The 27,970-nt window shown below is 41.9% G+C and overlaps 1 protein-coding gene across 1 annotated transcript in view; it reads right to left on the bottom strand.

Moving 5' to 3' along the window:
* Nucleotides 1-27,970, bottom strand: part of shank3a (SH3 and multiple ankyrin repeat domains 3a) — a 145,213-nt gene that overhangs the window by 8,517 nt on the left and 108,726 nt on the right. The window contains exons 14-22 of the mRNA XM_041939029.1: nt 11,425-11,500; nt 8,837-8,919; nt 7,440-7,564; nt 7,038-7,173; nt 3,141-3,221; nt 2,939-2,962; nt 2,411-2,538; nt 2,078-2,183; nt 822-1,348 (exon numbers count right to left, since the gene is read on the bottom strand). Coding sequence (XP_041794963.1) covers nt 822-1,348; nt 2,078-2,183; nt 2,411-2,538; nt 2,939-2,962; nt 3,141-3,221; nt 7,038-7,173; nt 7,440-7,564; nt 8,837-8,919; nt 11,425-11,500 — 1,286 coding nt within the window. The remainder of the gene's footprint in view (nt 1-821; nt 1,349-2,077; nt 2,184-2,410; nt 2,539-2,938; nt 2,963-3,140; nt 3,222-7,037; nt 7,174-7,439; nt 7,565-8,836; nt 8,920-11,424; nt 11,501-27,970) is intronic.

Below are 27,970 nucleotides of genomic sequence, written 5' to 3'. Positions count from 1 at the left end.
GTACAAGTCCCTCAAATCAATAAAAAACGTGTCTCAACTCACAACACTCTGGCCCTCCTTTTCCCGAGGAGACTGATGATACAAAATTGATTTGTCTTGACTTTGTTAAGCTTTGCTGTTCTTGGTCTGCTGTATGTCTATTAGTGTGTAAGTTCATTGAGAGAAACAAGAAGCAGAGTCAGATTTCTTGTATGTGTTCACATGCTTGACATTAAAGCTGATTCTGATAGAACCCAAAGTTGTGGCCATGACAGTATACAGTGCTTCAAATATGGATGTTGCTGCAAAGAAGCCGCAAATTCTAAAATTTGGATGCTTCAAAAACTGGCAGCACAGACAATCTACACATCAGCACAGTTTCAAGGTGAGCAACCAAGATTTAGTGTCATCAACTCAGTATCTGACCAAATTTGAAATATGGTTACAATCTCCACTTCTGTTCCTGAGCTATGGCGTTGAATAATGGCCATAAAAGTGTTTTTGCAGAACATTATGACGTCACAGTGAAGTTGACCTTTTGGATGTAAAATGTTGTAATAATTAGTGTATGAAGTCTTGAGTTATGAGCAAAAATGTGTTTTGTGAGGTCACGGTGACCTTTGACTCCCAAATTCTTTATCCTTGAATCCAAGTGCCAACGTTCGTGCCAAGAAGAAAATTCCCTCATGCAGTGTCTGAGATATGGCGTTGAGCACCAAAATCTAACCAATTCATCCTAGATTTTAAGTGGATGTTTGTGCCAAATGAGAAGAAATTCCCATAAGTTTGTCACCAGCATGGAGGCATAAAATTCAAAAGACCATTCTCAAGATGCAACCTACCTGTAGTTGTTTCACCAGGGGACTTTTCTTCCTCTGGGGCTTGGTGGGTGTGTATAGTCCAATGCTAAATTGACCCACATTAGCGTAAGGGTTGTCAATAACCCGACCCTTCCTTTTGATTCGCTCAGGTGGAGTAGCAGCAGAAGGACGGGGAATTTCTGTAGGTTCTACAGGTAGATGGGAAGAGTCCTGGAGGATGATCATGGAGCGTGCTTTCTTCTGTCTCTCGATGTGTGTGGCCTGCCGCTGAGCGGCCTCATAAGGCAGGTCCAAGGAGGAGGGTTTGAAGCTGGAGCGTCCTGCAGGCTCATGGCCCTGACTCTGGGTCCTAGATGGGGGAGGGGGAGGGCAGAAGGCTGGGGGAGGACCAGTGTCTAGGTAGTAGGGAGGAGGTGGAGGTGCCATTTGTGGAGGTGGAGGGATGGGATGGGGCTGTGAGTGGTCTCGGAGGCTGTCTGTCATGGAGGAACTGCGGGGAAATCTGTGCTCGCCTGCCAGGGCAGACAGCCGATCCTCCTCAGTGGCACCTGATGAGGGAGAGGAGAGCACAAATCATCTGGTGACAGGCAGTAAGCTCATGTAGAAGGACCATTTTATACCAACCTAGCAGGTCCTCAGCTGCTTCATGAAAAATACACGGTAATGCATCCATCTGTAAATCTGTTAACTCACACAGTTAATAATATATCAGGTGTCTCAAACGCAGCTATACAATATTTTAATGAAACATGGAGCTAACTATTTTTAACTTATTTAACAATAAATTCAACATTCCTTTAATGAGTGTGCTTGAAAACAGGAAAAATGTTTAATAATACAGAGAGTATTAATAATGCATGTGTATATCTACTTTTGAAATTGTCTGTACTTGAACATCTGCTCTGCAAATCTGCTTCCGTGAACATCTAATAAGCACATTTGCACATTTTTAATATGTAATACAATGTAAGTATGCATTTGCAACCACGTCACTGTTAACATTTGCTAATTGTCAAGGTTTGCAACAGGAAATCATTTCTTGTCAACAGGAGCTTTAAATTTGTTTGATGAGCTTCAGCCTGCGTTTTTCTCATTCCTTGCACTGCTGTCTAGATGCTATTCTTTGTGAGTGTATTGGTGTGATTTATGAAAGAAATAATGAAGTTTCCTTATTTTATATTTTCTACATTTCAATATTTTACCTATAAGCATACTGTACATAAGATACACTATCATTCACCTGATTTGAATATGTACTGGATGGGTGATTGTTTTACCAAAAGACTTGGTCCTGGACATCCCCTTTGGTAGTGGTATGTGACCTCTCTCAATGCCTGGGTGAAGACCTCCATGTAGAGTCATCCCTTGTCTCTCAAACAGTGACTGTGGCACAGCAACACAAGTTTTAATGCTTTCAAAGCTTCAGTGAAACAGTGCATAGAATACCAAGAAAAAAGATGCACAAAGCAGTGCGTGTGTACATGTGTGCAGTGTTATGCAGTGCTGTGTAGCCCAGGTGCTTTTCAGTATGTTCTGTGTCAGATTGAGTTTGAATGTATGCCAACATAGCATATGCTGTCTGCCAGTGTGCTGTGTGTAGGTGCACTCACACTGATCTCTGCTGGTGTTATTCTCCTGCTGGTGGGCCGTTGCTTGACAGTGGCTGCTCTGTAATCTGCCTCCGAGGGCTGAGAACGCAACATAGACTCCTGGGATGCCAACATCTCATCTAGTCTCTCTGTTGAGAGGGAAATGAGCCAGAACTAAATACTGAGACATAAGACCAGGGAAACATTGTATCATCATTTCTGACAGCGCTAACACAATAGAGAATACAAACTGTGATTAAAAAGGCATCTCCATAATGTGGCTATGCTCTACAATGTGAGGTCATGCTCTGTGGTACTGTAAAATCAAAATCACTGCAATATTACTGCACTGCATCTCAATGCAAGTTCACAGTGTGTTTCCTTGAGAGTTAAGAGCTGAATGAAGCTGAAAAGAAAAGGTGGACAGAGTCCCCATATTTCAAGTGTTCTGCTCTTCTGATCAGAATCAACACTGCTTAAATTGACACAGCATTGATAAATCATCTTAATGACGTTCAGAGAGGTGTCAGTTTCTTGCCTCAGACTCACCTCCTCTTCTCCTCCGAGCAGAAGCTTGGTGGGAAAAAGATTGCGTCAGCAGAGGAGGGAAAATGACAAGAACAAGCCAACAGAAGTGACTATTCTAAAAGTTAGGAGACACACCAAGTTTTAATGACAAAGGGAAAGCAGAAATGTGACAGAAAAGGAAGAAGAGAGTGTGGAGTTTGCACGCCACTTCTCTGGCACTCACCCAGTTCTTCTAACTCAGCGGTCATGGACTTAGAGCGCAGTGTCAGGGTGGTACTGGGAGCTCTCTTGGGTGGCGGGGGAGCTGTGGAGAAAAGGCATGGTGTTGAGGATGAAGTAGAAGGGGATGAAAATCCTTTGGCTTTGCGGCTCAGAGCCCTCCTGGCATCCCCCAGACGGCCAGTCCATCCCGTCTTCACTGCTTTGATCTGGTCAATTTCAGACGAACTGGATGCCTCACACTTAGGCAGGACCTTGTTCAGGCTACGGTTGGAGCCCAACTTCTTCATATTTTATTCTCTGTCGGTCCAATGGCTTGTAAATTTGTCAGTCTGTCTCCAAAACTTTCAGTGTTTTAGTCTTTGTACTGCAAGAGTTCCTCGCTGTTGAGGAGCCCAGAGGCAGTAAATGTACAGCTCAGTCCTCTTTGTAACATCCCTACCTCTCTGAATCCTCCCATTACACACCAAACAACAGAATTTATCTACCACGATCGGCAGAATGAGTAAAATGAGTGTGGCAAGGAGAAGGAGAAAGTCATCCATCTTACTTTTAATATGCTGCCTGTCTGGAATTTAGCAGGTGTGCATCAGACAGAAATGCACAGACATACTTGCTTACATACACATGCATATCCTCCCACATGCGGGACCATATACAGATACACAGACAAAACGCCTTTAGGGAGGACATAATGACATGTGGGCTGACAGATGAAGAGATGACAGTAATTTCAACAGCTAAGGAGAAAAATGCGCTGCAGACTTCATACCCCAAAGCCCATGGGAGCCTCCCCAATCCTACTATACACACAAGGCAACTGGGCTGTTATCGTCCCACTCAAAGCAGTAAAACACAGCTACCAAATGTTAGCTCCAAATGGAAGCTGCAGAGATACAGCTTTCAGTATCAGGCTTCAAAGAAGGCAACACTAACCACTGTAAATAACCAAATTAAAAATAATGTGGTCATGTAGTTAAGCATGTTAAGACAATGTAATGTAACAGCGTCATGCCATGCAGTCAGACAACATAAAGCCAAAAACAGCAGCAGTACCTATATGCAATAACAAATTCAAGTTTCCTAACAATACCCCCACAATACAACTAAATCAGCTCACTCTATCCTGAGATCGACCAGCAAACACTCAATGCACCAACGTAGAGAGCGACAGATCTCTAAATCCCACAGATGCTCTAGTGCCTTACGAGAGCCTAACCATCCTGCTGTCGTCAGCGGCTGCAGATCTAGTGTACATACGCCATCCTGGGTACAGTCCATATCAAACATCTTCATTTCCCCACCAGTCTGCAGATTCTGGTACAGTAGCAGGGAGCGGAGGAGACAGAGGAGGAAGGAGAAAGAGAGAGGAACAGAGACAGAGTCAGAGGGAGAGAGAGATGCTTTTGCTGTAATGTAATGCTTAATTCAAACATGCAGTGTAGTCACCATGGCAACGGTGGCAGTAGTGAGGCCTCGCATGGTGCAGAGAATGTGTGTTTTGGATGTGTGTTTGCTTGAAAATCCCTGTGTGTGTGTGCGTGCGTGCGTACGTGCGTGCGTGCGTGTGTGTGTGAGCGCGTGTGTGAGCATGCGTCTGTGCATTTGTGCAAAGGTGCGGCACAAGATGCAGGAAAGTCCCACCAGAGGAGCAGTGCAGCAGGAGAGGGTGTTCAGCACAGCTCAGGATGGGAGAAAAGACATTTAGGAGAAGTTTGAAACAGGAGAGAAGAATCCCGTTCTCCCTCATCGCTGAAAAAATACACACTCCATCTTGTCGACTGCTGTTTGCAATGTCTGCCTATCTTTCCTTCGATTCACAATGAAGGATTCTTACCAACCATTGTCTGTTCACCTTTCTCCTTCTACCTCAGCATCTTAGACAGAAGCAGCAATAAGCAAGCCTTAATCGAGGCAATGAGACAATGACTTGGGGACACAAAAAGACAAAAATAAATGAAGATGAACCACTATGGTAAAGGCACACCAAATAAATTAAACTGTGACCACATATTTTTTTTTTATTTAGTTCCAATATATCCACCACAACAGTATTATATTCCACAAATGTCTTTAAACACTGAAATCAAGTTAGAATTCTGGTTTTATTTGCTTGCTTGTTGAGAGTTACAGAGAGAGAGATACAACTCTTATCTGTCAGTTAAATAAGAGGTTACAGCCAGCAGCCAGTTAGCTTACTTTAGCATAAAGACTAGATACAGAGGGAAACAGCTAGCCTGGCTCTGTCCAAAGCTAGCACAATCTGCCTACCAGCACCTCTAAAGATACAGATTCTCATTTGTTTAATCTGTACAAAAGTGTCAAAACAACAACTCTCCCTTTCACAGGAGCATATGTGGCAAGCTAAGAAACAGCAAATTGTCATTTTCATGCTTTGCCTTTTATATGGATTAAACAGTTTATTTATGCTACTAAACCAGGTGACTGACTCCTCTTCCACTGCCAGTAGTCTCTCTGTTTTTTTTTTTTTTCTGGTGTGTCATGTTTGACATCACAGACATGCTGGAAAACAGGAATAGTAGAGAGCAGCATCGAGACTAGTGACAATGTTATGGTGGTTGCTTATTTATACCTTGTATGAGATGATGATGATGGAAACAGAGAGCAACAAGCAGACAAAAGGAAATATTTATGCGGCAATGTCCGAAACTTCAATGTGCATCATCATCGCGTTGGAGAAGGGGGCGGAAATTAACGTGTCCACCTAGATATCGTGTTTCTATCACTGCTGATCGGAGCTGGAGTTGATAAATACCCGTGACTACTGCAAAATCATCTGGCCCTTGAATGAACGCCAACAGCACCCTTTCTCACTGAAGCCACAAGCCAGATGTTCGTGGGTTTATTTGTCCAGTGTGAGTGAAGCTTTAGTGAGTTTTAGAGGTGCTGGTAGGTGGATTTGGTAATTTTTTGATAGAGCCAGCCAAGCTGGTTTCCCTCCGTTTCCAGTCTTTCTGCTAAACTAGGCTAACTAGCTTCTTGCTGTAGCTTCAAATACAACAGGCCAAAATGAGAGCTGTATTGATCTTCTTGTCTAACTCTATGCCAGAAAGTGCATTTCCCAAAATGTCAAACTTTTGCATTAGCTCAAGTATAACAAGTGACTGCACTCAATCTGAAGAAGACCATGACATGCTTTTCAAAGCTCTAAAAAAAAAAAAAAAAAAAGAGGTACAAAGTTGACCTTCAGTTAAGATGTTTTTATCTAAATATGTTAAATTGCACATACTGGCATTGGCCATATCAAGCAAAGATGAAAATTAAAATTATGACAGACAGAAAAACAACAAGGGTGAGAGACAGATGGAAATATAGAGAAAACAGAGAGATAAAGAGATTAAGAGAGACCATAAGGCCCTGAGTGGCAGGATTTAGTTGATACAGTACTGTCCCAATAAAACTAGGTCAAACCCATTTATCACTGTCTTTGTGTCTCAATTATCGCAAAGGAGGTACACACACCACTTGACCGCACACATGCGTGCACACACACACACACAACTGCAGTGTAAACAGTCCTGAGGTCAGGACTGTGTGGGAGCTGAGTAACAGCGAGCTCTGGTTGACATGGAAACCACATGAAACTACAGCAGAGAAACGTGGTAGAAATCACCTTGACGATGGAAAAAGACACACATCTCCCCAAGTACATAAAACCACCTTACATGACATACAGTTAGATACTGATCATTCATACTGATGAATAAGTTTAATAGTAGTTGAGGGGTCCTTACAAAAAGCACACACGTAAAGCAGGATTTCATGTGATTTCACATGCTTATTTGTGTGACGTTACATTTTAAATATTACATTTGGGGAAACGTGCTGCTTTTTTTAAAGGGAGGGCAGAGAGGGACTTATCAATTCAGCTGTTCGTTACCTTTCTTGCGAACGACCTCCTCAGACTCTGGTTTGCGTGTGACAGACACCACCTTCATCAGCAGCCTGTTGCCCCCTTGCCGGATCAAGGAGACCACCTGCTTATGGCCCACCTTCACTACATTCACCCCGTTTACCTAAATGCACAAAAAGACAATGAGGTCTGAAGTGCAACCTTTTATAATGCTGCTTATGCTACAAAATTCTGGTCAATCAGGATGAGATACTTCACATGATCAAACTTCATACTCAAATCATGTCTATTCTTCTTGTGTGATATCCACAAATGCACTCATGCAGAATTCTGTAGTTATTCTTCTCTGTTCGCAGCCATCACCAGCATGTTCAGTGATGAGACAAAAACAGATGAAGAAGAAGTAAGCCAAGCGGTGCCCTTAATTACCTCAATGAGGAAGTCTCCTGTTCTCAAACCAGCCCTCCAGGCCACTCCCTCCACATCCACAGACTCCAGGTACTGAAGGGCAGGGAACGCTGGGGTGGGGGTGAACTCTTCAATGGGCGTCTCGGCTGAGATAGAATACACAGAGGAAACCCGCACAGAACAGTTAAGTGAAATCTGTAGCTTCCTTTCATTTATTTTTGCTTTCTCAGTGAATGAGATCAATGATCACATCTGCTCTGGAGGCAGTGAGCTTCAAAACTTCTCTTTCAGCTTTACTAAAATTACTTCATTCATATATTAGTCCTATTAGTTGACTAAAGATGTGTGAATATATTAGCCAGGAATACTAGTAACATTACTACTAATACTAGCCCTGAGTAGATGTACTGCTGCTGCCTCCTACACCTAAACGACACTACTGATGCATATAGTATAGTTGCACATGTTCACACATACATATCTCAACAAAACACACACACACAAACACACACACACACACACACACACACATAGAGACACACACACTTTGTTAAGTGAGTGCGCAACCACAAACTCCATTTAATCTTGGAACAAATCCAGCTAAATCACTGACACATGAGACTTCTCAGACGTCCACTAAGTGAACAGCAGTGTGTGTTCGTGCATGTGTGTGTGTGTGTGTGTGTCTTTAAGGGTGCTGGAGAGTAAAAGACAGAGTGAGTAAAAGAGAGCAGGGTGGGCCAAGATCCATGGTAGTGAGTGATGGAGCAGTAAAGCACATTCAGGCTCCCGGCAAGGTGCCTGAGAGGGGTTGCCATGGTAACCAGGCTGAGCAGAGCAGGGAGAGCTGGCACGTGCACGAGTACAATGAATTTGTGGCGACGGAGATGAGTCAAGAGGAGATTTCGGTTAAAAATGCGAGAGGCAACAGCGTAAAAACACTTTGAGGGGATAATGGACAGGAAGGATATAAAGGAGGAGGGGGTGAGCAGAGAGAAACAAAAACAAGGACAGACAGAGTGAAGATGAGAGAAATAAGAGAGGAGGGGAGAGAGGAGCGCGTCTCTACTAAAGCTGAACGCCATGTGCGGGGAACAGATGGGCCAGCTAGCAGACAGCTCAGCCATGGATGACACCACCAATGGGGCTACACGCACTCTCACACACACAAACACACACAGGCACACACACACAAACACGCACACAGGAGCCTGAGTGCATCTGAGTATACAAGCTGAATGTTGACCAAAGCTGGTCGTGTTGTTGACTCACACAGTAACAATACAGACTGAGTCGTACTCCGTGACTCAGAGCAACAAACTGCTTCTCACATCAAAACGTCAATCTCATACGTTGAAAACAGGTGCATGGCGAACAGGAATTTTTGGCAAACGTGTGTGTGTGTGTTAGTATCTCACCTTTGGCTCCCCGCAGGACGAAGCCAAACCCCTCATTTTCTTTCTTCTGTAAAACAGCATTTTTCTCCTCTATGATATAGTCACTGTGAAGGAGAGAGCAGAGGGAGAGCAGGTATGAATCCAACACCATCCTCACACACAGAGAGAGAGAGAGAGAGGGGTGAGAGGGAGGGCAGGAGAGTAAAGAGGGTCGGTCGGGGGGGTTGACAAGTGGGAGGAGATGTAGACTCTCACACACACACGCACAAACACACACCTGTACTGTACTTCCTTTCCTGTTAAATAATCAAGCTAAAAGCCAAGGAAGCAACCACAGCTCAGGATTCCCAGGGGTTAGACTAGTATTTTGAGAGAGAGAGCGAGAAAGAGCCCTTGTCACTGAAGTATCTTTGGGATGAAACCTAAGAGTGAATCAATCTCCTGGCTGATCCCTCAGATGAGACTTCATCTGAGGAGGGTGTGGAGGGCCTCTGCTCAAGAAACTGACAGAGATGACTCAGATGTAACATTATGCCATGACTAATGACAGAGGGAATGGGAGGCAAAAGCAAGTGAGTAGTTCATCACTGCCTGATTTTCCTGAGTGTTGAGGGGTGGAGGCTTTCAGATGGGGTTAACCTGTGCGGCTCTGTACACACTTAATTGGTATTTTTTTTTCAAGCCATGAAACTGTGCCCAAAGCCTGTGAGCCAAGACCAAAGCAGAGTTAGAAAGGCATTTTTTAGCAGCAAAGCAAACACTTCAGCAAAAATCTGACAGTCTAATGCAGAACAGTAAAACAACATTTTAAATGTAATTATAACGGTGCTGCACCTTAAGTGTAGATGACTATAGCCTTAGCTTGGACTTGATGTAGACAAACGACATAGAAATTGAGGCGGCACTTCTATCTTCCAGTCTTTTCACACCACACTTTGACTGAGGGGACTGCTGCCAGTCTACAGCCTGAACACCTCTACAAAAAGCCAAGAGTTTTGAAGTATTTTGGGATTTTCAGAATTATCAGTCATCCTACCTCGCAGCTGAGGCAGATGTAGTGTTCAGATTGCAACTCAGTAGGCGGCTGCAGCCTCCATTAGCTTAGTTACAATTCACTCTCAGACTTACCAAGGGAACACAGAGCCCCTGCTGCTGGAGCCAGGAGACCCGTAACAAACCTTTCTGCAGTAGGGAGGTCAAAGGTTTGCTTTCATAAAAAGCTATCTATCCACTTTTGCACCAATTATTATGCACAAAACACTGTGCTGGTTAAGCATCATCAGTAAGATGCTGTTTCACTCCAGACCCTTTTATCCACAATGCTTTCATCTCTGATCTGTGCCCCAAAATGCTGCATTAATGCAATATACTCAGTGTCTTTGTTCAGAGTCTCTATCCGCCTACATAAGTCAATAAAGAAATAACTCTGATGTAAGACTTAGAATTAAAATGGTAAGTGTTTCCTCAAAGTAAACATATCCTTTGACATTTGTGATTCTAATATACCTCAGACTGCAACTCAGACATCCATCAAAGAAACTGTACAATTCAACTCGATACATTCTGTCCTACCTGTTTTGTTTTTTTTGGAATATGCAGCTGGTATTTCATTTAGACAATTGTATGTTGCACTGGCCCCTTAAAGCCTCAGTCTCATAGCTGTAACCTGGTGTAGTGCTGTGATCATTTTTTTATTATGGCACCTCCGGAAAGCAACAAGCAATTTGCTTCATAGTCTTTTTCTCCAAGTCTCAACAAAACTGTGTTTGATTAAAGATACTAGCTGCCATTCCAAAGCTGTATTCATTCCATGTAATACCTCATGTATGCAGGCTATCACAGGCGAGCGAGATGCTAGTGCTACAAACCTGGAGCTCTGGAAGCAGAAGTGACATTTAATCTAACTAAAACCCAGAAGGCAAGAACCTGACATTTTATGAAAGGCTGAGAAAGTTGGTGGGAACAATGCTCATTCAGACCATTGCTGTGTCTCAAAATGACACACTGTGGCATTAAAGTGCGAATTTGCATCATAACAACACCAAGCTTTGCTTGCTATGCCATTATCAGCAAACAAATCTGACTTAGAAGAGAGGGAACACTCCCACTATCTACACAATTATTGTCAGCTTGAGACAGGGACAGCAAAAAAGAGAGATATTGAGACTGACAGTCAAAACAAAAGTATTAATCATTAAATAAAACATTAAACAGATTGAATTAGAACATCCTGGCAACAAATCATAAAAATATGAGGCACACAACTATGCACATGCCCTCTGGTAGACTCTACTATTATGCATGTGCATGTACCACTGCACAGACACCCACACATTATAAAAAAAAAAAACAACAACAACTGTTAAACGGAGTTATGCAATGCAATATCATGTATATTCTACCATTAGAACTGAGTGCACTGGCAGCCTTATGCCTTTAGATGGCAGCAGCTCCTTAGCTCTCCAACACCTTCTCACATGGACTTTTTTGCCCCTGTTCAGGCAAGGACAAAGTCTTTGATATGATGATAGTCTGTGCTGTACAGTATACACTAATGGACACAGCTTGGTCATTGTAGTCGCATGCTAGCTAAAAGAATGAGGCTGTACCTGTATGAGGTGAAGTTGTCGTAGGATCCCACAGTGTAGTGTCTGAACAGTCTCTTTGTGCGGTCCTCCCGAGTCTCTGTAAGACACATTAAATTCATCTAATCAGACAATCCAGCGCTCCATTATATTGCATGCCAATATGAAGGACTTACTGATCTGGAAAGGCTAAAAATATACGAAAATACATAAGCGTTTTCACATTGGGCTGAACTAGTGTATTTAAGATAGAAAGTGTATGTATAATAATGATTTTGGTATTATTTAATTTGAAAAGAGAAGACATATAAATGGTGAGAAAAAATAAAACACTCCTAGTTTTGATGCGTATAGAATGATGAGTAGTAAAGTTTGACAAAATTTTTATTATGGTTTCATATCTGAGGCACTTTTGCAATTACCCACACATCATGCAAGGCTGAAAGTCCTCGTGCAGTGCAGCGTATTGAAAGCAAGGTCAGCCACATTTCCCGGAGTGTTCTGTTCTCGCAGCAGTTTGCCACAGAATTGAGTAAATGAGCGAATTTAGAAACATCCAAGGAGTGCACTGCTTAAATATTGTTTAGGAAGGACAAAGATAATTTTTTGGATAAGATTCAGTTCTGGTAGTGACTTTTACAAATCCACAGAAATCCAAAAATGACAAGGTTGTTTCTGGGCCAGCTCGTAGCATGTTAGTATGAAAATGTCAGCAAAAATTTAATACCGTTAGCACAGAGAGGAATTAAGCTATTATTTGTCATAACCTACCAGAGTATAATTGTTCTGTGGTATTTTTTTGTTTTTAAAACTGTGAAATAATTGCATAACTCTGCCTTTAAAGTGTTTCTCTTTAAGTGGGCAAATGCACTAGAACAGGAACCGCGTTGAGCTCAATTAATATAGTGTGTGTGTGTACAATACGTGTGTGTGGTTCCTGTCAGCATGTGTAGATTTATCCTATGGGAGCGCTGATAGAGATCGATGCCTGCTCCCCATCCCAATAATACAAGCTGCGCCTGCACTAAACAGCATTCTGCTGACTTCACACCCCAAGACCCTTTCAGACCAAACAGATGCTCTTAATTGGGCAAAGCTGTGAGAGTGAGGGGCGTCCTGGCAGTGATGAGAAACACAGCATGGAGACAGGAGCCTGGCTTGTAACCTTGGTCCCCCCGCTCCGTGTCCTGTCACATTTTACTGTCCGACATCTGATAAAGGCAATACGTCAAGCTGTTTGGGATATCCTGTATATGTGTGTGCACGAGGAGGAAAGAGATGTGTAACGAGTGAAAAGGGAAAGAGATCAAATACGAGAGCAGACTTGAAGCTGCTGGCATCCTCAGATCCACTTTAGCCTGTCCATCTGACTGTGTGTGTGAGTGACGGACTGTCAGCTGAGAACAACTTGAAGCTCTGATAACTGCATCCACTGACACATGGTGACACAGGAGAAGGTCAAAAAATAAATAACATTAATCTAAAAAAAAAAAAAGAACTTAAATAAATTCTCAAATTAACTCTTCACTCGTTTGTTTCAGCATGATTGCAAAATGTGGCTGTCCCCTTCCGTCACCACACACGCCCCACTCGCAGGAAGGAAGTTGTTTCAGTGAGTTACCTCCTGGTCACAGGCTGCAACTATGTGGCTCCCTCAAAACATTTTTCAGTATTAAAAAAAGAAAACCTTTGCCCTGTTTGGAACTATGTTCTTGTTAAATTGTGTCTTTTTGTTACTTTCATGAATTATCAGCCACAAACAGACAGACCACAAAGGAGCGTGACAGCTCTTTGCTATTAAACATCAGCATCAAACATCAAGTTTTGGGTTCAGTCTATCAGAAGAAGAAAAAAAGTGATTCTTTATAAAGGTCATAATTTTGCTGCAGTGTTTAAGAAGACAGGGAGAAATTCAGTTTGAAAAAGACAAAAAAATAGACGAGTTTCTCAAATAGCAGCATCTGCATTCAAGGGACACGTCTTACATTTTCTATTCTGAAACATCTCTTGCTATCTTGCTCTTACTATGCAATCAATTACTGCTCTCTCCACCTACACAAATAACCCACAACAGAAGGCAACAAGTTCATGCCTGTTTTCTAAGGATGGACAAAAGTAATTCCGGGAAATGTACTTCAGAGCAAATTGCAAACTCCACTGGAGTTGATATTGTGGAAATAAAAACCTTAAGTTGTTTGTCTGAATTGTCTTTTAGGAACCCCTCAGCATTCATCTCTGTAGAGATGAATGCCCCCTTCAAGTGGATGAGGGTGTAGTTGAGGGCACCTTCCTTGTGGCACTCAGTTCCCTGGACTGGGTTTATAGGTGTACTGGAAAACTGCAGAGGTAATGATGTTAGGGCAACGTTGTAAGCAGCAGACAAGTGTCTTCCCTCCAATCAGATTGTGTGTCTTTAGCTTTTCTCTGATGCCAAAGGGAAGCCCATTGAATTGTTTTTAATTTGCTCTGACAACCGGGATGACTAGGACACACATGAAAAGTGCAAAATTGCAAGCTAAAATACAAGAAGACAAGGCAGGTTGCAGCAAAGTGGGTTTGATTGATTGCATTGATTGATTCACAGCGTCAACTTGTGCACTAAGTAACATGCAACAAAAGGTTCCACCTTAAAACTTGTTGGTGGCTGCCAGTGAATTAAGTGATTTTTTTCTCCTGTCTGTAGCTAGAACATTAGCTAGTAAAGATGAAAGGTAACAAAACATCCTTCTCATTTGTCATTTACTTTTCTGAATGTTTCTTTATTTGTGATGCATTTGCAAAGAAACCAGTCTGTTAAACTTGGCCAGCTCTGCTGCTTCCACAACGCCTGCAGGAAATAGAGCCTGCCTTGCTATGTTTTCGTAGCCTATTAGATGAGCGTGACCTCTGCCTGCACTGCAACTTTGTTTCAGAATGGATGTTTCGAATGCAACTTCATTTGCACAGCACAAGCAAGTACATTATATCATTCAAAACACAAATCTCAGTCTGTTTGCCTGTTGCCTAATGTATCAACCTACTACATCCATGGTATCACCCAATACTACTTAGCTAGATGTTTGGCTGCCTATGGCATGCTAACGCAATTCATAAACATCTGATCATGAGGTGAGTTACAGCTGACCCAATCTTAATCGTGAACATGCATGCGTGCATGCATGTGTGTCAGTCCTTAAACAAAGAGCACTACACCTCCGAGTGTCAGAGGAGGTGAGAGAAGAGAAGTGAGGTGAAGCTTGTGGAAGGAAAGCGGCTACAAGAAAATGAAGTACAAGGAAGTACAATGTTTCCTCACAAAAACGTGAAAGAAATTTAAATAGCAGATTAATCTGTGGGAGAGTATCAAAAAATGAAAGGTGTAATTAAGAATGAAGCTGAGTGGGTGTTTTTGGGAGGTTATCGGTTATCAGAGGAGCTAATAAGGAAAAGAGAAGTGAGGTGAGGCTGGCTGGTATTTTGTCTGTGTTAGAAGGTTACTCTACGTCCGCTCTTGGGAGGACAGACGTGGCATTTTGTTAGCACTGGTTGTCAGAGGGAAGTAGCGATGAAAGAGAAGGTGATATTTGGGGAGGAAGTTGTAGATGAGTCAGCACTTAGCACATGCTCAAAAAAAATGAGCCAAACGCTGGATAATTTGGGGAGTTGGTGAGTGTGAATGTGCACACTGGTATTAATTTACGTGTCTGAGTGGTATATGTATGCATTTGTGTACAGTTCGTGTGTGTGTCTGTGTGCACACCATGTGATGCCAGATGCAGTGTAAGAGTGTGAAATGCAGCTCATTCATCACAGCTGTCATCTATTTTGTACAGCCCAGGAACATCTAAAGGGAGGGCCCTGATAGCAGATAACCTAAACTCCACTTCCATCTATCACACACACAGGCAGAAAACAAAAGGCATGACAAAGGGCATCCACTGTGTGTAAAGGCTATTGTTTAAGTCAGTGTACATGTATTATTATTTATGTTTTTGAGATGCTTTCTAGTACAGGAGGACCTGGTTTAGCATCAGATAGGAATAAAACAAAGAGAAGCATCTTCCACTCTGCAGCAGAGCTACAACATCTGGGCTATCAGAGGGGGAGATAAGTGTACTGAGAACTGGATGCTGCTCTGTAAACCATGTGTTTTACAGTCACATTGAAAGAAAGCATATCAAACGATTACCACCTTTACCAAGCACCATGTCAAAAGTGACAGCTGGTTGGCTTTAGTAATGGAGATATTATTGATGTCCAGATGAAAGAGCTCCCGTTCCCCTTCAAACCACGCATACAATACTGAGAGAGCTAGTTTTTTTCAGACGAACAAAATATAAATGAAGACAGAGAAAAATACAGAACATTAGCAAAATAGATATAAAAATTAAGAAACAACTGAGTATGACTGCATAGTATTTAGTAAACACACAGAAAGAGAAAGCAGGAGCGGAAGGGAGGAAGTTTATTTCCCTCTGAGAACAATATGAGGGACGATTGCCTGCGAGTGCATTAGAAAGTGCCTTCAAAATGTGGTTTAATAAGAGAAATCTGGAGAGAATGGCACTTTCATTAGACTGTAGATGCTGCATCTGGTGGCAAACACAGATCTCAGTTAATGCACATGAGATGTAGAGAGGAAAAATGTGGTCAAAGTGTAAGTCATATTTAAGCTGTTTGCTGAAAGAACGATATATACTATAGGTATGATGGACACAAGAGCCAGAATTAACATTTCCTGAGTCGCCCTGGCCTCTGTCACAGTCTGATATGACACAGCAGCACAAACTTCTACACCCAAGCTCATTTAAGCTTTTAGGGTTTCGGTTCAAGACACCTGGCGCTTAGTCTGTCTTTCCTAGGAGAATTTCTCTGTTGCAAAGGAGGTGGAATATTTCAGATTTCTGATGACAGCAAACACAGCGCATATGAAAAAGGCTGTTCACACCTGCATGTGGGTTTACACTTGCTTACGAGAAACAAGCCCAAAGAGGTCCAAGCATAAAGTCTTATGGTGTGAGAGCTAACATGTACATTGACAAACCTATCCTGCATCATTGGAGTTTATATGGACTTGCAGAAAAAATCTACATTCTAAGTTTTACTCACAGTATGTTTTATGCTGGTGACAAAGAGCTCATGACGAAACACCAGAATGTGAGAGTTATTTCAAATAGTGGACATAAATAACTAACAGATGGAATCAGAGGACGAAAAGAACATGTTCTGCAGAGCAACATGCTTTCAAAGATTTGTGTGATATAACCTTGTGACTTGTCAGCTTTGTGTTCCACCAGACCCAACCTGGGAGCAGACTGAGACCCAGCTCATCTCGGTGCAGTTATTTGATCTAACCCACAGTCTAACTGCAGCGTTTCAACACCAAACCACACTTCAAGTTTCTTTCAACAGCGTCATACAGGTACATATGAACACAAGACTTCGCTGGGATGAGTTCAATAGTTTGCGTGGGCCGCTGAACTAAACTGCTTATGTCACATGAGACTACAAATAAAGCAAAAAATAAAGCAAAAGTTGTTGTTCGGTGACTAGTTGACTGGCTGGTTAGCTGTGATCAGGTGCAGTGCCTGAGATTTGTACAGAGGAGAATTTCAATGTCTGATACAGCATGTGGGAGGGACCATATTTGTGCACTTGTGTAGCTGTTTAGAGACACACAATCTCTTGTGCTATAAATCCAAAAGAGTAAAAGGTATAAATTCCCAACCAGAACTGAACCAATCATGTATGAAACAAGGGTTTGAATGCACTGATGATGTTGATTATCTTAAAACAATGCAAGCATCAAAAGTGTTTCAGCCAAAGCTGCCTAATATGTCTTAATACAACTAACAGAAACTTCATACTTCATACCTCATAACTTCCATGGAAACGGCATCACAGTACTGATCACAGAGTTTGATAGACAAGTGATTTCTGGAAGGTGCAGCATGACAGAGAAGTTTGCCGTTGGGGCTTTCTTGCAGAAAGTCTTCCTGTAGTATAAAGAGCGACACAGTCCACGTAGGGGGACGGTCAAACACAGGACTCACCCTGGATACTGCAGTGTGTGTCCCGTGTGAAACCAAAAGTCAATGTTGACTTGCTTTTTAACCCAAACCAAGATCTTATCCTAAACCCAACCAAGTAGTTTCAGTGTCTTAACCAAAAGTAAACTGTGGACGTTTGACAACGTTAACCACGTGTTGGAAAGGTTGGAAAACACTGGAGGTGCAGTGCAGTGCAGTGCAAACACCTTTTGATAATTACTTTGGACAACAAAGTTAGCTAAAGTAGATCATATTAGTCCTATCACCAATCCAATCCTTTTTCCATAGAAGGGGATTTTTTATTTTGCTAACCATGGTTACAGCTGGTTTACAAAAAGCTCTTTCTACTCCCAGCACAAGGTTATATGCTTCTTCTCAGCATCACAGCTACTAATATAGCTTTTTCGTTTATTTTGCACAAACTTAAAATTACAGCTGTTCCTTTGTATTACTGCAGAATTTACCAACAGCGCTGATTTTTGACTAACTTCCAGTGATAAACGCGATAAACGATTGAAAGGTTTTGTTTTCATGTGTTATGAGCGATACTTCATCCATGAAAATGTGAGAATACTCAAAGCTGTTTGCCTGTTCTCACCAGTGAAAGCTGTGAACACAGTGTGTTATAGTCGAGATGAAAGCATATTTAGCACATCAAGCTATATGTCATGCTGCAACATTGCCACTCTTTGCGCCACCCTGTTAAAGCTGCTGCATCACTGAAACTTCCTGCTGTAAATGTTCCTGTCTTTGTCCCGAGTGCTTCTCCATTCTGGACAGATTGTAACACCTTCCCTGTCCTTGTCTGAAGGACGCAAGAGTCACATCACATACACACAGATGCACGAAAACACAAACCAACACAGCACACACACTGTCTCTGAAACCTGCTGAATGAGAATTAACCTATGCTGGTTTACCACTGATAAGAGCTGCAGACAAATATGTGCACACACACACACACAAACACTTATCAAGGGAGCCTCATTGACTTTTTAATTCTTTCCTTACACGCCCCCACTCATCCCTCCTTCCCTTTTCTCCTTCTCTCCCTCTGCCTCCTCATTCATGTTGTGCACGTTAACCTCCCACACCAGGTGGATAGAGGACTCAGTGAGGGGCGTAGTAAACTCTGAGGGCTCCCTATACCTTGAATACTAAAACACTGTTTAAATTAATAAGAACAATGTTGGACTCTCCATTCCCAACTTCCCAGGAGCTACACAGGCTGTGAGAAGATGCTTGTGTCAGAAGAAAAATAAAGAATCATCCTCTTTCTTTCTCTTTTGTGCCGTCACACAATGTGCCTGTCGTTGCAGAGATCAACAGGGAGTTGCTGTATCGTGCAGGTGGATACCAAGCTAACCCTCTTGAACAGAGGACAGAGGACAGAGCAATATCTTCATTTTTCCTCTTCATCTTCCTGACTGTATTCCTGATTTTCTATTCTGCTCCAAACGACTCTTGAAGAAGACTTTAAAAGAAGGGTGATTTTTTTTCATTTCCAGATAAAATTAGTCATACTCACAATAGGACAGTGTGATAGAGAGGACAATGAAGGAAAAGAAAAGTCAGGGCAAAAGAAAAAAGCAGGCTCTGTATCAATTTAATCTTCATCTCTTCTGTTCATATAGGGAATTCAAATAAACCATGCATATAGCTGCAGTATAATATTCAACATCAAAGGTGACAAAGCTGAATTTGTAGAAGTACATACTTTTGATATGTGTATGATGCTCTAGTAAATCTTTTCATCAGGCCATTTGTCTGCATACATGGACATGATAAGGAGAATGTAGGGTAGTTTAATTAACTGTGAAGTGGATTGTCTGAACAAAAAGAGAAAAGATGAACAGAGAAATGATGTTAGAGCGGAAAGACAGGGAGGACAGATTAAATAGAAGACTGAACTGGAGTACAACAGCAGGAGGGAGGGAGGGCAGTAGATGACAACAGACTGACACTGAAAATATCTCAAAGAGTTAGTAAGACTATATTCTGCCAAATAGTGCAAATTAGTGTCTTCAGAAAAAAAAAAACAACCCATATGACAGTTCCAGAGAGGATTCATTCACATTGATCAGTTCTGGTCAGCCATCCGCAGGGTTGAGGTTAGGTTAAAGTTAGAATTTTTAAGGTGTTTAAAACATTAAAGGACCAGTGTGTAGGCTTTAGTGCCATCTAGTGGTGAGGTTGCATATTGTACAGAACTGAATACCCTTCGCCTTACCCCTCCATTTCCAAGTGTGCAGGAGAACCTACAGTCTTTCTAGAGGCAGTGCTTGGTTTGTCTGTTCTAGGCTACTGTAGAAACATGGTGGTGCAACATGGTGCACATATATAGAGCTCAGTCTAAGATAACAAAAAAAATCCTTATTTTCAGGAGTGTACACACTAATAAAAACATACTTTCTTACATACTTTTCTTTCGAGATACTAAAGTTGCTTCCACCTTACTGAGGAACTCACTGGAAACAATACATGAATGTAATCCATCTTACTGATAACAGCCTCACTGTTTACTGTCTCTTTCCACATTGTCAGATTTGTTACTGCTAATGGTGCCAGTATACTGTCCTCATTCAGAACTGCTTGTTGGTTGGTCAAACAGCTTCAAGAACTTCCTCCCCCCAAACTTTGTCCGACACTTTCTAGAACTTTCCGAGTTTGACACAACTACTTCTGTCACTTTTCACGTTGTGTACAACCGAGTGCAACACTATGACTGCCTTCCAGGAGGGACTGTTGGAAAAAAGTATGCCGCTATCTGCATTTTTAAATGACTGTCCCTCTCTATGACAGCCGGTTTTTCACTCCGCCTTGGAGTGTGGCCATTTGGAACAGCTATAATCACTTTTGCATTGACAAGGTTGGAAAACACGTTGTGCTAACTACGTCTTTTCGAGCGTAACCCAACCTTATTGCAAACGTTACATCCTGCTGCTGCTGCTTCACATTGAAAATGTTCAACTTGTGAAACACAAGGTTGTTTTAAATGCAAGGCAGCCACAGGAAATGGCGTATTTCCCACCATGGCTAGTGCTGACCGTGATTGTTCATAAATAATGCATCTACAAAACAAACCACAATAATTGTGATCAGGTGACTAATGGAACGAGAAGTTCCATTAGAAGCCACAGTGACCTGCAAGCAGATGAAGAGCTAAAGACGACAGGCTGAGCACCTCCAACTTGTCAAGGTCACCAACTTTACCGAGACTTGCTGTTGAGAGGAAAATTATTTCTGACAAAGTGGCCACTTAATGAGTGTTTGCTGCCCTGAATAATGGGACTTGCAGTATTAAACCATATGTGCTGTTACCATGCGAACCAGGACTGGAATCTTAAGGATTACTATTCTAAGGGAAAAATCACAGGCATAGCTAAGGTTAGGGAAAGATCGCTGTGATTGCCAAAACCATGACATGACACAAACTGCAGTTTCTGGTCACACACTCTCTACGCCCATACGTCAGTCTTGACGTCGTCTTTAAGAGGTGTTGTTGTGGCAGTGTGACACTACTTCTACCTCTGCTACTGAAGTAGGACAAAGTAATTATCCACATGAACCCAAGAGGTCACAAACTGTTTTACGTGTTTGAACTACGGAAGTCGAGAACAGCCACGCTTGCAATTATTTTTCTTAATGGCATTATCTTGAGATCACGAGTTAATTAACTTGATTATCTTGAGATAACAAAGCTCATTTTCTCATGATAACAGGTTAATTTATCTCGTTATCTAGAGAAAACAAAAGACCGATTTCTCGAGATAACAAGATAATTTATTACGAGAAAATGACTTTCTGTGCTTCAGCCAGCAGCTGCTCAAATAAAGCCTATTAGAGTGGCACAAGTAAAGACATTATTATCGCCATCAGGAGACTTGCAAGCCTGCCCCACTGTACAAAGTGACCCTCACAGCATCTCCACATACAGACACCTGTAGGTTGTTCACTGTGACCCGATTATTTCTTACTACTTTTATCAAAAAATGTATTGCAGGAAGCAGGAAGTCATGTGTTCATAGCAGTTCAGAGCTGCTTCAAGACTTATGATATTAGTTATGACACCAAATAGTTGAGCAAGTTAGCATCTGATGCGTTGAGCAATAATGGATAAATATTGATAAACATTTTAAGTAAAAAGAGAAAAGACCTTTTGTTTTTTTTTTGTTAAAGATCACGTTTTCTCCAGATAATGAAGTAAATGATGAATAACTGCAAGCAAGGCTGTTCCTGGCTTCTGTATTGAAGCAATGACCAATGCTGTCACTTTTCTGGTAAGGACAGTCTCAGTCTCATCCTGCTGGGAAGCTGATTTAAGTTTTCTCTGGTGAGTTTTACATCCACCAAGACAAACTGTCTAACACTGTAAAAGCCAAGAGAAACAGAGAGGGAGTGATGGAGGGCAGAGACTGTTTCTGTGTATAAAATCAACAAGACGTTTTGACCAAAGAACAGACAATGCAAGACGAGATTTTAACAAAATAGAATAGGAGATGATATCTAATACTGCCAGCACTAAAAGAAAAAGTGTGAGAGCTGGGCAACGTTTTGTCTAGGCTCTGTAAGTCAAAATGCCAGATCTGCCCTCTCTTATTTCATTAAGACCAACAGAAGGTTGCCTGCATAATGGCATTTATTTGATAATCGTGACATATCTGTATTAAACACACCACGAAGAACACTCAAGTACGAGTGTACAAGTAAGAGTAAAGCGAAAAAAGTTTTCCATTTGTGGAGAGGGGTGGGGCTGAGATGAAGAGGAGGCAAAGGATAGCAAGAACAAAGGAACAAGTGCATAAATGGTCAGACCTTTAATATCATCTAAGACGACATTGAGAGGACCTTAAATCGATTCTTTGTAATGAAATTCTGTCTCCAACTGTAACGTTTTTTTATCGCACTGATTCAAAATTTCAATCAGTCACTTAAATTTGCAATAGTGCACATCATCCTCTTCTAAAAATGGAAACGCTTGTCTGCTTGCAGACACACACACTGTTTTTCTGTCTTTACTACATGTTCCACCATGCTGAGTCATATTGTTAGTCTCTCATTTACAAAGGGGGGATATTTTTAGGTTGTCCTACAAAACACCATTTTAACATTACATGCAGACTACAAGCCAGCCATCAGTTTGCCCTCTATGGTCGTCGGTGTGCTGACATCAGAACAGTAGAGAGAGCTGTGGACAGGCAGTGACTTACCCCAGTACAGGTCATGACATGTGGAGTTTGGTGGCTCTGCCTTCACGACCGTTACAACCCCGTCTATCCTGCTACAAAGCACTGGCAGATCTGACACCATGACTGGACAACAGTCCATTTCTTCAACTCCTCTTCGTCTCTAAGACTTTGACAGGGAGGTCATCCCTCCACCCTGCCACTGGTCCATCTCCTAGCTTGAATCACTGAGAAGAGCTTGGTCTGGTAGAGTCGATTAAAAGCATTCCTGAAACTTCCATTTTGTGCAGGCGGCTATTCCAAATTCCTCAACACCATCTTCCTGTTAAAGGATTCCCAGTTGTCTTAGGTTTGAGAGTGAAGAAAGACTTCCTGGATGAGTAGCACTGAAAACTGTGTGTCAGTATCTCTGACCTTTATGTCCCCTTAATGTTCTTTTTCCGCCTCCAGCAAACAACTCCAGCATATATTTCACATCTCTGCTGTCTTTCCGTCTCCTCCTCCTCTACCTCAGAACCAGTTGGTTTGTTGTAGTTCCTTCAGAGAACTTGTCGTTACCGTGTAAGTGTCGGAGGCAGAGACCAACGGCTATAAATACCTCCACTCTGTCAAAGTGGAAGCCTTGAATAATTCAGTCAAATTCAGACAACAAGAAGGGACTACTGTACAAGCTCTTCAAATGCTGTGACAGCTCATCACGGCACGCCTTTGAGTCAAGGTCAAGGCAAGAAGAGATGCACTCAAACAAACACAGACACAAGCACAAATATTCTAGGAAAGAGGAGGGAAGCAGGGAAGTAGGAGTGTTCAGTACAGGAACAAATGTATCTTGAACATCGAATCCTTAAGCTGAACTGACTGTACAGAATCATCAATGTTACTGACTGAATCAGTAGCTTTTACGTTGGAACCTCCCTCACTGGTGGCTGAAAGTACAGTATGTCAGCTCAGCAGTATGATGTACAGTATGTTGCTTCCTATTTAAAAGCTTACTAAACTACGGGAAATTGAGCACTGCTGTGGTTCTAGTGCTGCATCCCTCCTCTCTCTCCCTTCACTTCCTGTAAACTCTCTGCTGTCCACTAAACGGGGTAACAGGGGGGTTACAGTACTCAGATTACTTTTTTGATGTAATGAGTAATGTAATGCATTAGTTTAGCAATTCAAGCAGTTACTTAGTTTCGTTTTCAAATAGGTAATATGTTACAGTTTTGTTAATGGATTTGTTCCTTTTGTTGCTGTTATAACCCTGATTCCAAAATAATTTTAGAATCAGAAATAAAACAGAATGTGATAACTTGCAAACCCTTTTTGACATATACTCAATTGAAAACAGTGCCAAGACAATACATTTAATGTTTTACTGATTTTTGTAAATATCAGCTTATTCTGAATTTGATGCAGTGATACGTTTCAAACAAGTTGGGACAGAGCAACAAAAGACTTGGAAAGTTGTGTAACGCTCCAAAAAAAAAACACCTGTTGGGAACAATCCACAGGTAAACAGGCTCATTGGTAACAGGTGATAGTATCATAAGGAGCATCCTGGAAAGGCTCAGTCGGTCACAAGCAAGGATGGAGTGAGGTTCACCACTTTGTGAACACATGATTGTATATAGGATGTTGAGGTGTGTGTGACTGTCTGCAGGTGTGCTGAAGTCAGGGCGGAGCCACCAGCTACGCCTCGTCACAGTAATCAAGAACTCATATACACAGCTCTGCCATCCCCACCCTGCCTGATAATAGTCTCATCTACCAGTAAGTGTTGCTATACTACACTTCAGCCTTATGTTCTGCTCTTTGAGATTTGGTTTTCTCCTGTTCTCCATTCCTGTGACTAACTTTGTTCTTCGTGTCTTCATGGTCCTGCCACTCCTGACTCTGGCCCTGCCTCCACTCCCTTGCCTGTTAAAGTGCTGCTCCACTCTGCTCATCCAGTTCCCCTGGAGACCTCTCAGGACCTGAATCTCCTCAGCTTGCTCAGCTCCAATCCCTGGCTCTCTCCTGCTGCTCCCCTCCCCCTTCTTCGGTCATTCTCGTTTGCATAATTGTAATGAATTCTTTAACTGCTCATAGCCACAAAAAGCAAAAAAAGAAAATCCCCAATGCATTTGTAGTGTTTCTGTTTCTTTCTATTTCTAGAGCATTGCTGCATACTAGAAATAGAAGGTATCCAATCATACAGTTATCAGGGCGCATGTGTAGCTCAGCTAGTAGGGGACAGTCAAGTAGACGGCCTTTACATGGTGGAAGTGCTTGCATTATTTGGAATTTGGGAGTGAAAGGGACAGGAACACCAATGAAATGCAAACTGTGTCCGGGCGACGCGTGTCTGTCAACTGCAAAGACCTGTACTTCAAATTTGAAGAAGCACCTGCAAGCAAAGCACTCAGATGCCCTCGTTTTTTTCCACGGACTTTTATGGACTTTACGGATAACTTTATTCTTTGCAGTTGAACTGCAAAAAAGTATTAACTTGTTACATTCAGTGTTTGGGGCCCCATACCCTCTTGATTTTAAGTTTAGTTGTTAAAAAACAAAAGTTAATAAACAGCTGTAAAGGACATAATGTGTCTCTTATTCCTGTTATTAGCGCACAGAACTGCAGAACTTGGAGCACAGACTTTGTTATGCAATGACTGTAGAGCCAATACATTTGATGTACAGTAGGTTATGCACCCTCTGGACAATACAACCAACGCAAGGAATACATAAGTAATCAAACCTACCATGCTGCGTGCAAAGCTTCTTTGTCTTTCTTTAGTATGATTGCATAGGGCCAATATTGTGCTGACTGGTAGAAAACAGTCTGAACCGCCAACAGACTGAATTTGCTTAGAATCTGATACTGAAGATAGTAAGGAGGAGTGACATAATATAAGCATTGATGAACATGAACATGAAAAAACAATGATTGGCAGGCTCCAAAGAAACGAACGTCACTGTCAGTAACTCAAAACTTTTTAATTGAACTGAGCAAACTGATTCAAATCAAAAGAAAGATTAGTAATTTCCACCTCTCCAACACAGGAGAGTGAGGGACTGGTGCTGAGAGAGAAATGGACGGAGAGAGAGAGAGAAACATGAACAAAGAGGGAAACAAGGGTGTCCTGGTGTAAAGGTAGGCGTGTGATTAGTCATGCCCAGTCAGACGGATGCTTTACAGCTCTGCCAGGTAAGCTGCCCCCTGTGTGTGTGTGTGTGTGTGTTTTGCAGTTTTTAGATGTTATGCCCCGCAATGGAACACGCTGGTTGGGAAGTCATGGCAGCGAAAGACTTTATGTGGACAAAATGACTCAGCCATCTGTATCTACAGGTTACTTGTAACACTGACTACTACAGGTGAATACGATGTGTAACAGCCATTCCACTGTGAAATAGTCTTGACTTTCAGAGAGAAATGCAGTAACCTGCCCACGTGTTTATGTGTTTTTTTGTGTGTGCATGTGTGTGTAAGTGACCTGCTGTTATCCAACGCAGCACCTGTCAAATGTGATATGTCTCTGCTCCACTGCGAGACCTGCTTCAGCTCTGATTCATTGTTCGAATAGCATCGCCATCTATTATGATTTGATATGGATCTGTCCTCCAGAGGGGGAGAGGAGGCTCAACACACTCGACTGACTTCAGATGAAAAGTACAGATAGTGGCCATCACTCTGCTGCAAACAAACAAACACAACACCCCCCCTTCCACACACACACACACACACACACACACACACCCGCACACACACACCCACCCACCCTGAGATGGGGTTAAACGGCAGGACTCCTCTTGAACTGCCATTCTATAACACTGACTCAGCTAAACTTTAATACCAAAGACATGTCTTCCAACCTGTGGTTTAGACTCTCTCTCTCTCTCTCTCTCTCTCTCTCTCTCTCTCTCTTTCTCCACGATGGATTAGCTGGCTATGCTAATCTGTCTGCTGACTCCACACACTATATAGACAATAACTTAAGTGTGTGCGTGTGCATAAGCGTGCGCATGTGTCCATTTGCATGCACGTGCACATACACTGCTCTGTGGTCTCAGCATTTGCATACTCGCTCTGCATTTAACAAGTCGCCGCTCGAGAGTTACTGACTGAACTCACTATCAACATAATTTGCAATCTGAGCATGTACGGACAAATTTATCGCACCATGAGAGAACTTAAGCGAGAGTAGTTTGTCATTGAAAGGTAAATGTTTTTCTGTTGCTTGCTCAGTTTAACCTTTAAAAACACTAAAACCACAGACTGAATAAATGTGAACAATAAGACATAAAATGTAGATTTGCTGTTAATAATAAATGAAATAATTAACAACAAATCACAGCATACAATGCACAAGTTGACCAGAGGGGCTTGATGAGTGATAAGGACACACTGGAGGATCAGAGCAACATTTGTGATTTTTATACTCAAATGAGTATTTCATTGATTTCCTACGGAGCAGCTCTAGATGTTTCATTACTCTACCATCACCGATCTGATCTGGTATTCTCTGGTTTTCATGACCTTGGATTTGACTGTGCTAAATCAAATTACGTACATCAACTCAGTAGACTTCCTTTTAAGTGACAGTGGTGCTCTTGAAAATATAATTTCTTTAAAAATGCATAACATTTAATAATTATAATTAATTAATAATAATAAACATCTTATGTTGAGGTAACATTGAGAAATCCTGTTATCCTGTTAAGCACATATGGTTTCTAAGAAGGTAGAAAATAAGATGTGGGAATTAAGAAGCTAGTGTTACCAACATGTCTTCGGTGTGAAAGGCCTTGTTAACACACAAAAACACTTATATGCATTGTGCTAGTGTGACATCATAGGTGTGAAGGGTCATCGTTGGAGCCATTCTTGAAATGCTGATAATGTGACAGGAGAGAAAGGACAGCTACAGTGATGACAGAGGAGAGAAAGAAAAAGGGAAAAAGGGAAAAAGAGAAATGGTATGAAGTTGTGAGGTTCCTGTCAAGTAGGCAAACTCTGTTTGCAGTCTAACACGTGGCTTAAACACACCCTGTAACTATCAAAACAAATCACTCAGCACGTGAGGGTGTGGTAGGCAAGTACATGTACTGTATGCATCGATTTGTCTTTTACATCTGCAGGTGACATTTAACATTTTTATCTGATTCTCACTGAAATATTTCTTCTTAAAAAACAAAAGAAATAAAGCTGACAATAGCAAAACAGATGGTAGGATACCTTCCATCATGAAAATAACAACAATAATAATAATGATAATCAGATGATGTCCATGAGCTCAAACTATCCATTTTTACAACTAAGTGATGCATTAAAACAATCGGCTGTACACATGATGGCTGATCACTGAATGCCCACCAGCTTCAGAATTC

This window comes from Chelmon rostratus, chromosome 6 (genome assembly GCF_017976325.1).
Source record: "Chelmon rostratus isolate fCheRos1 chromosome 6, fCheRos1.pri, whole genome shotgun sequence".
Lineage (NCBI taxonomy): Eukaryota > Metazoa > Chordata > Actinopteri > Chaetodontiformes > Chaetodontidae > Chelmon > Chelmon rostratus.
Note: the sequence above shows the minus strand (reverse complement) of the source record. Positions and strands in the feature narration are given on the sequence as shown.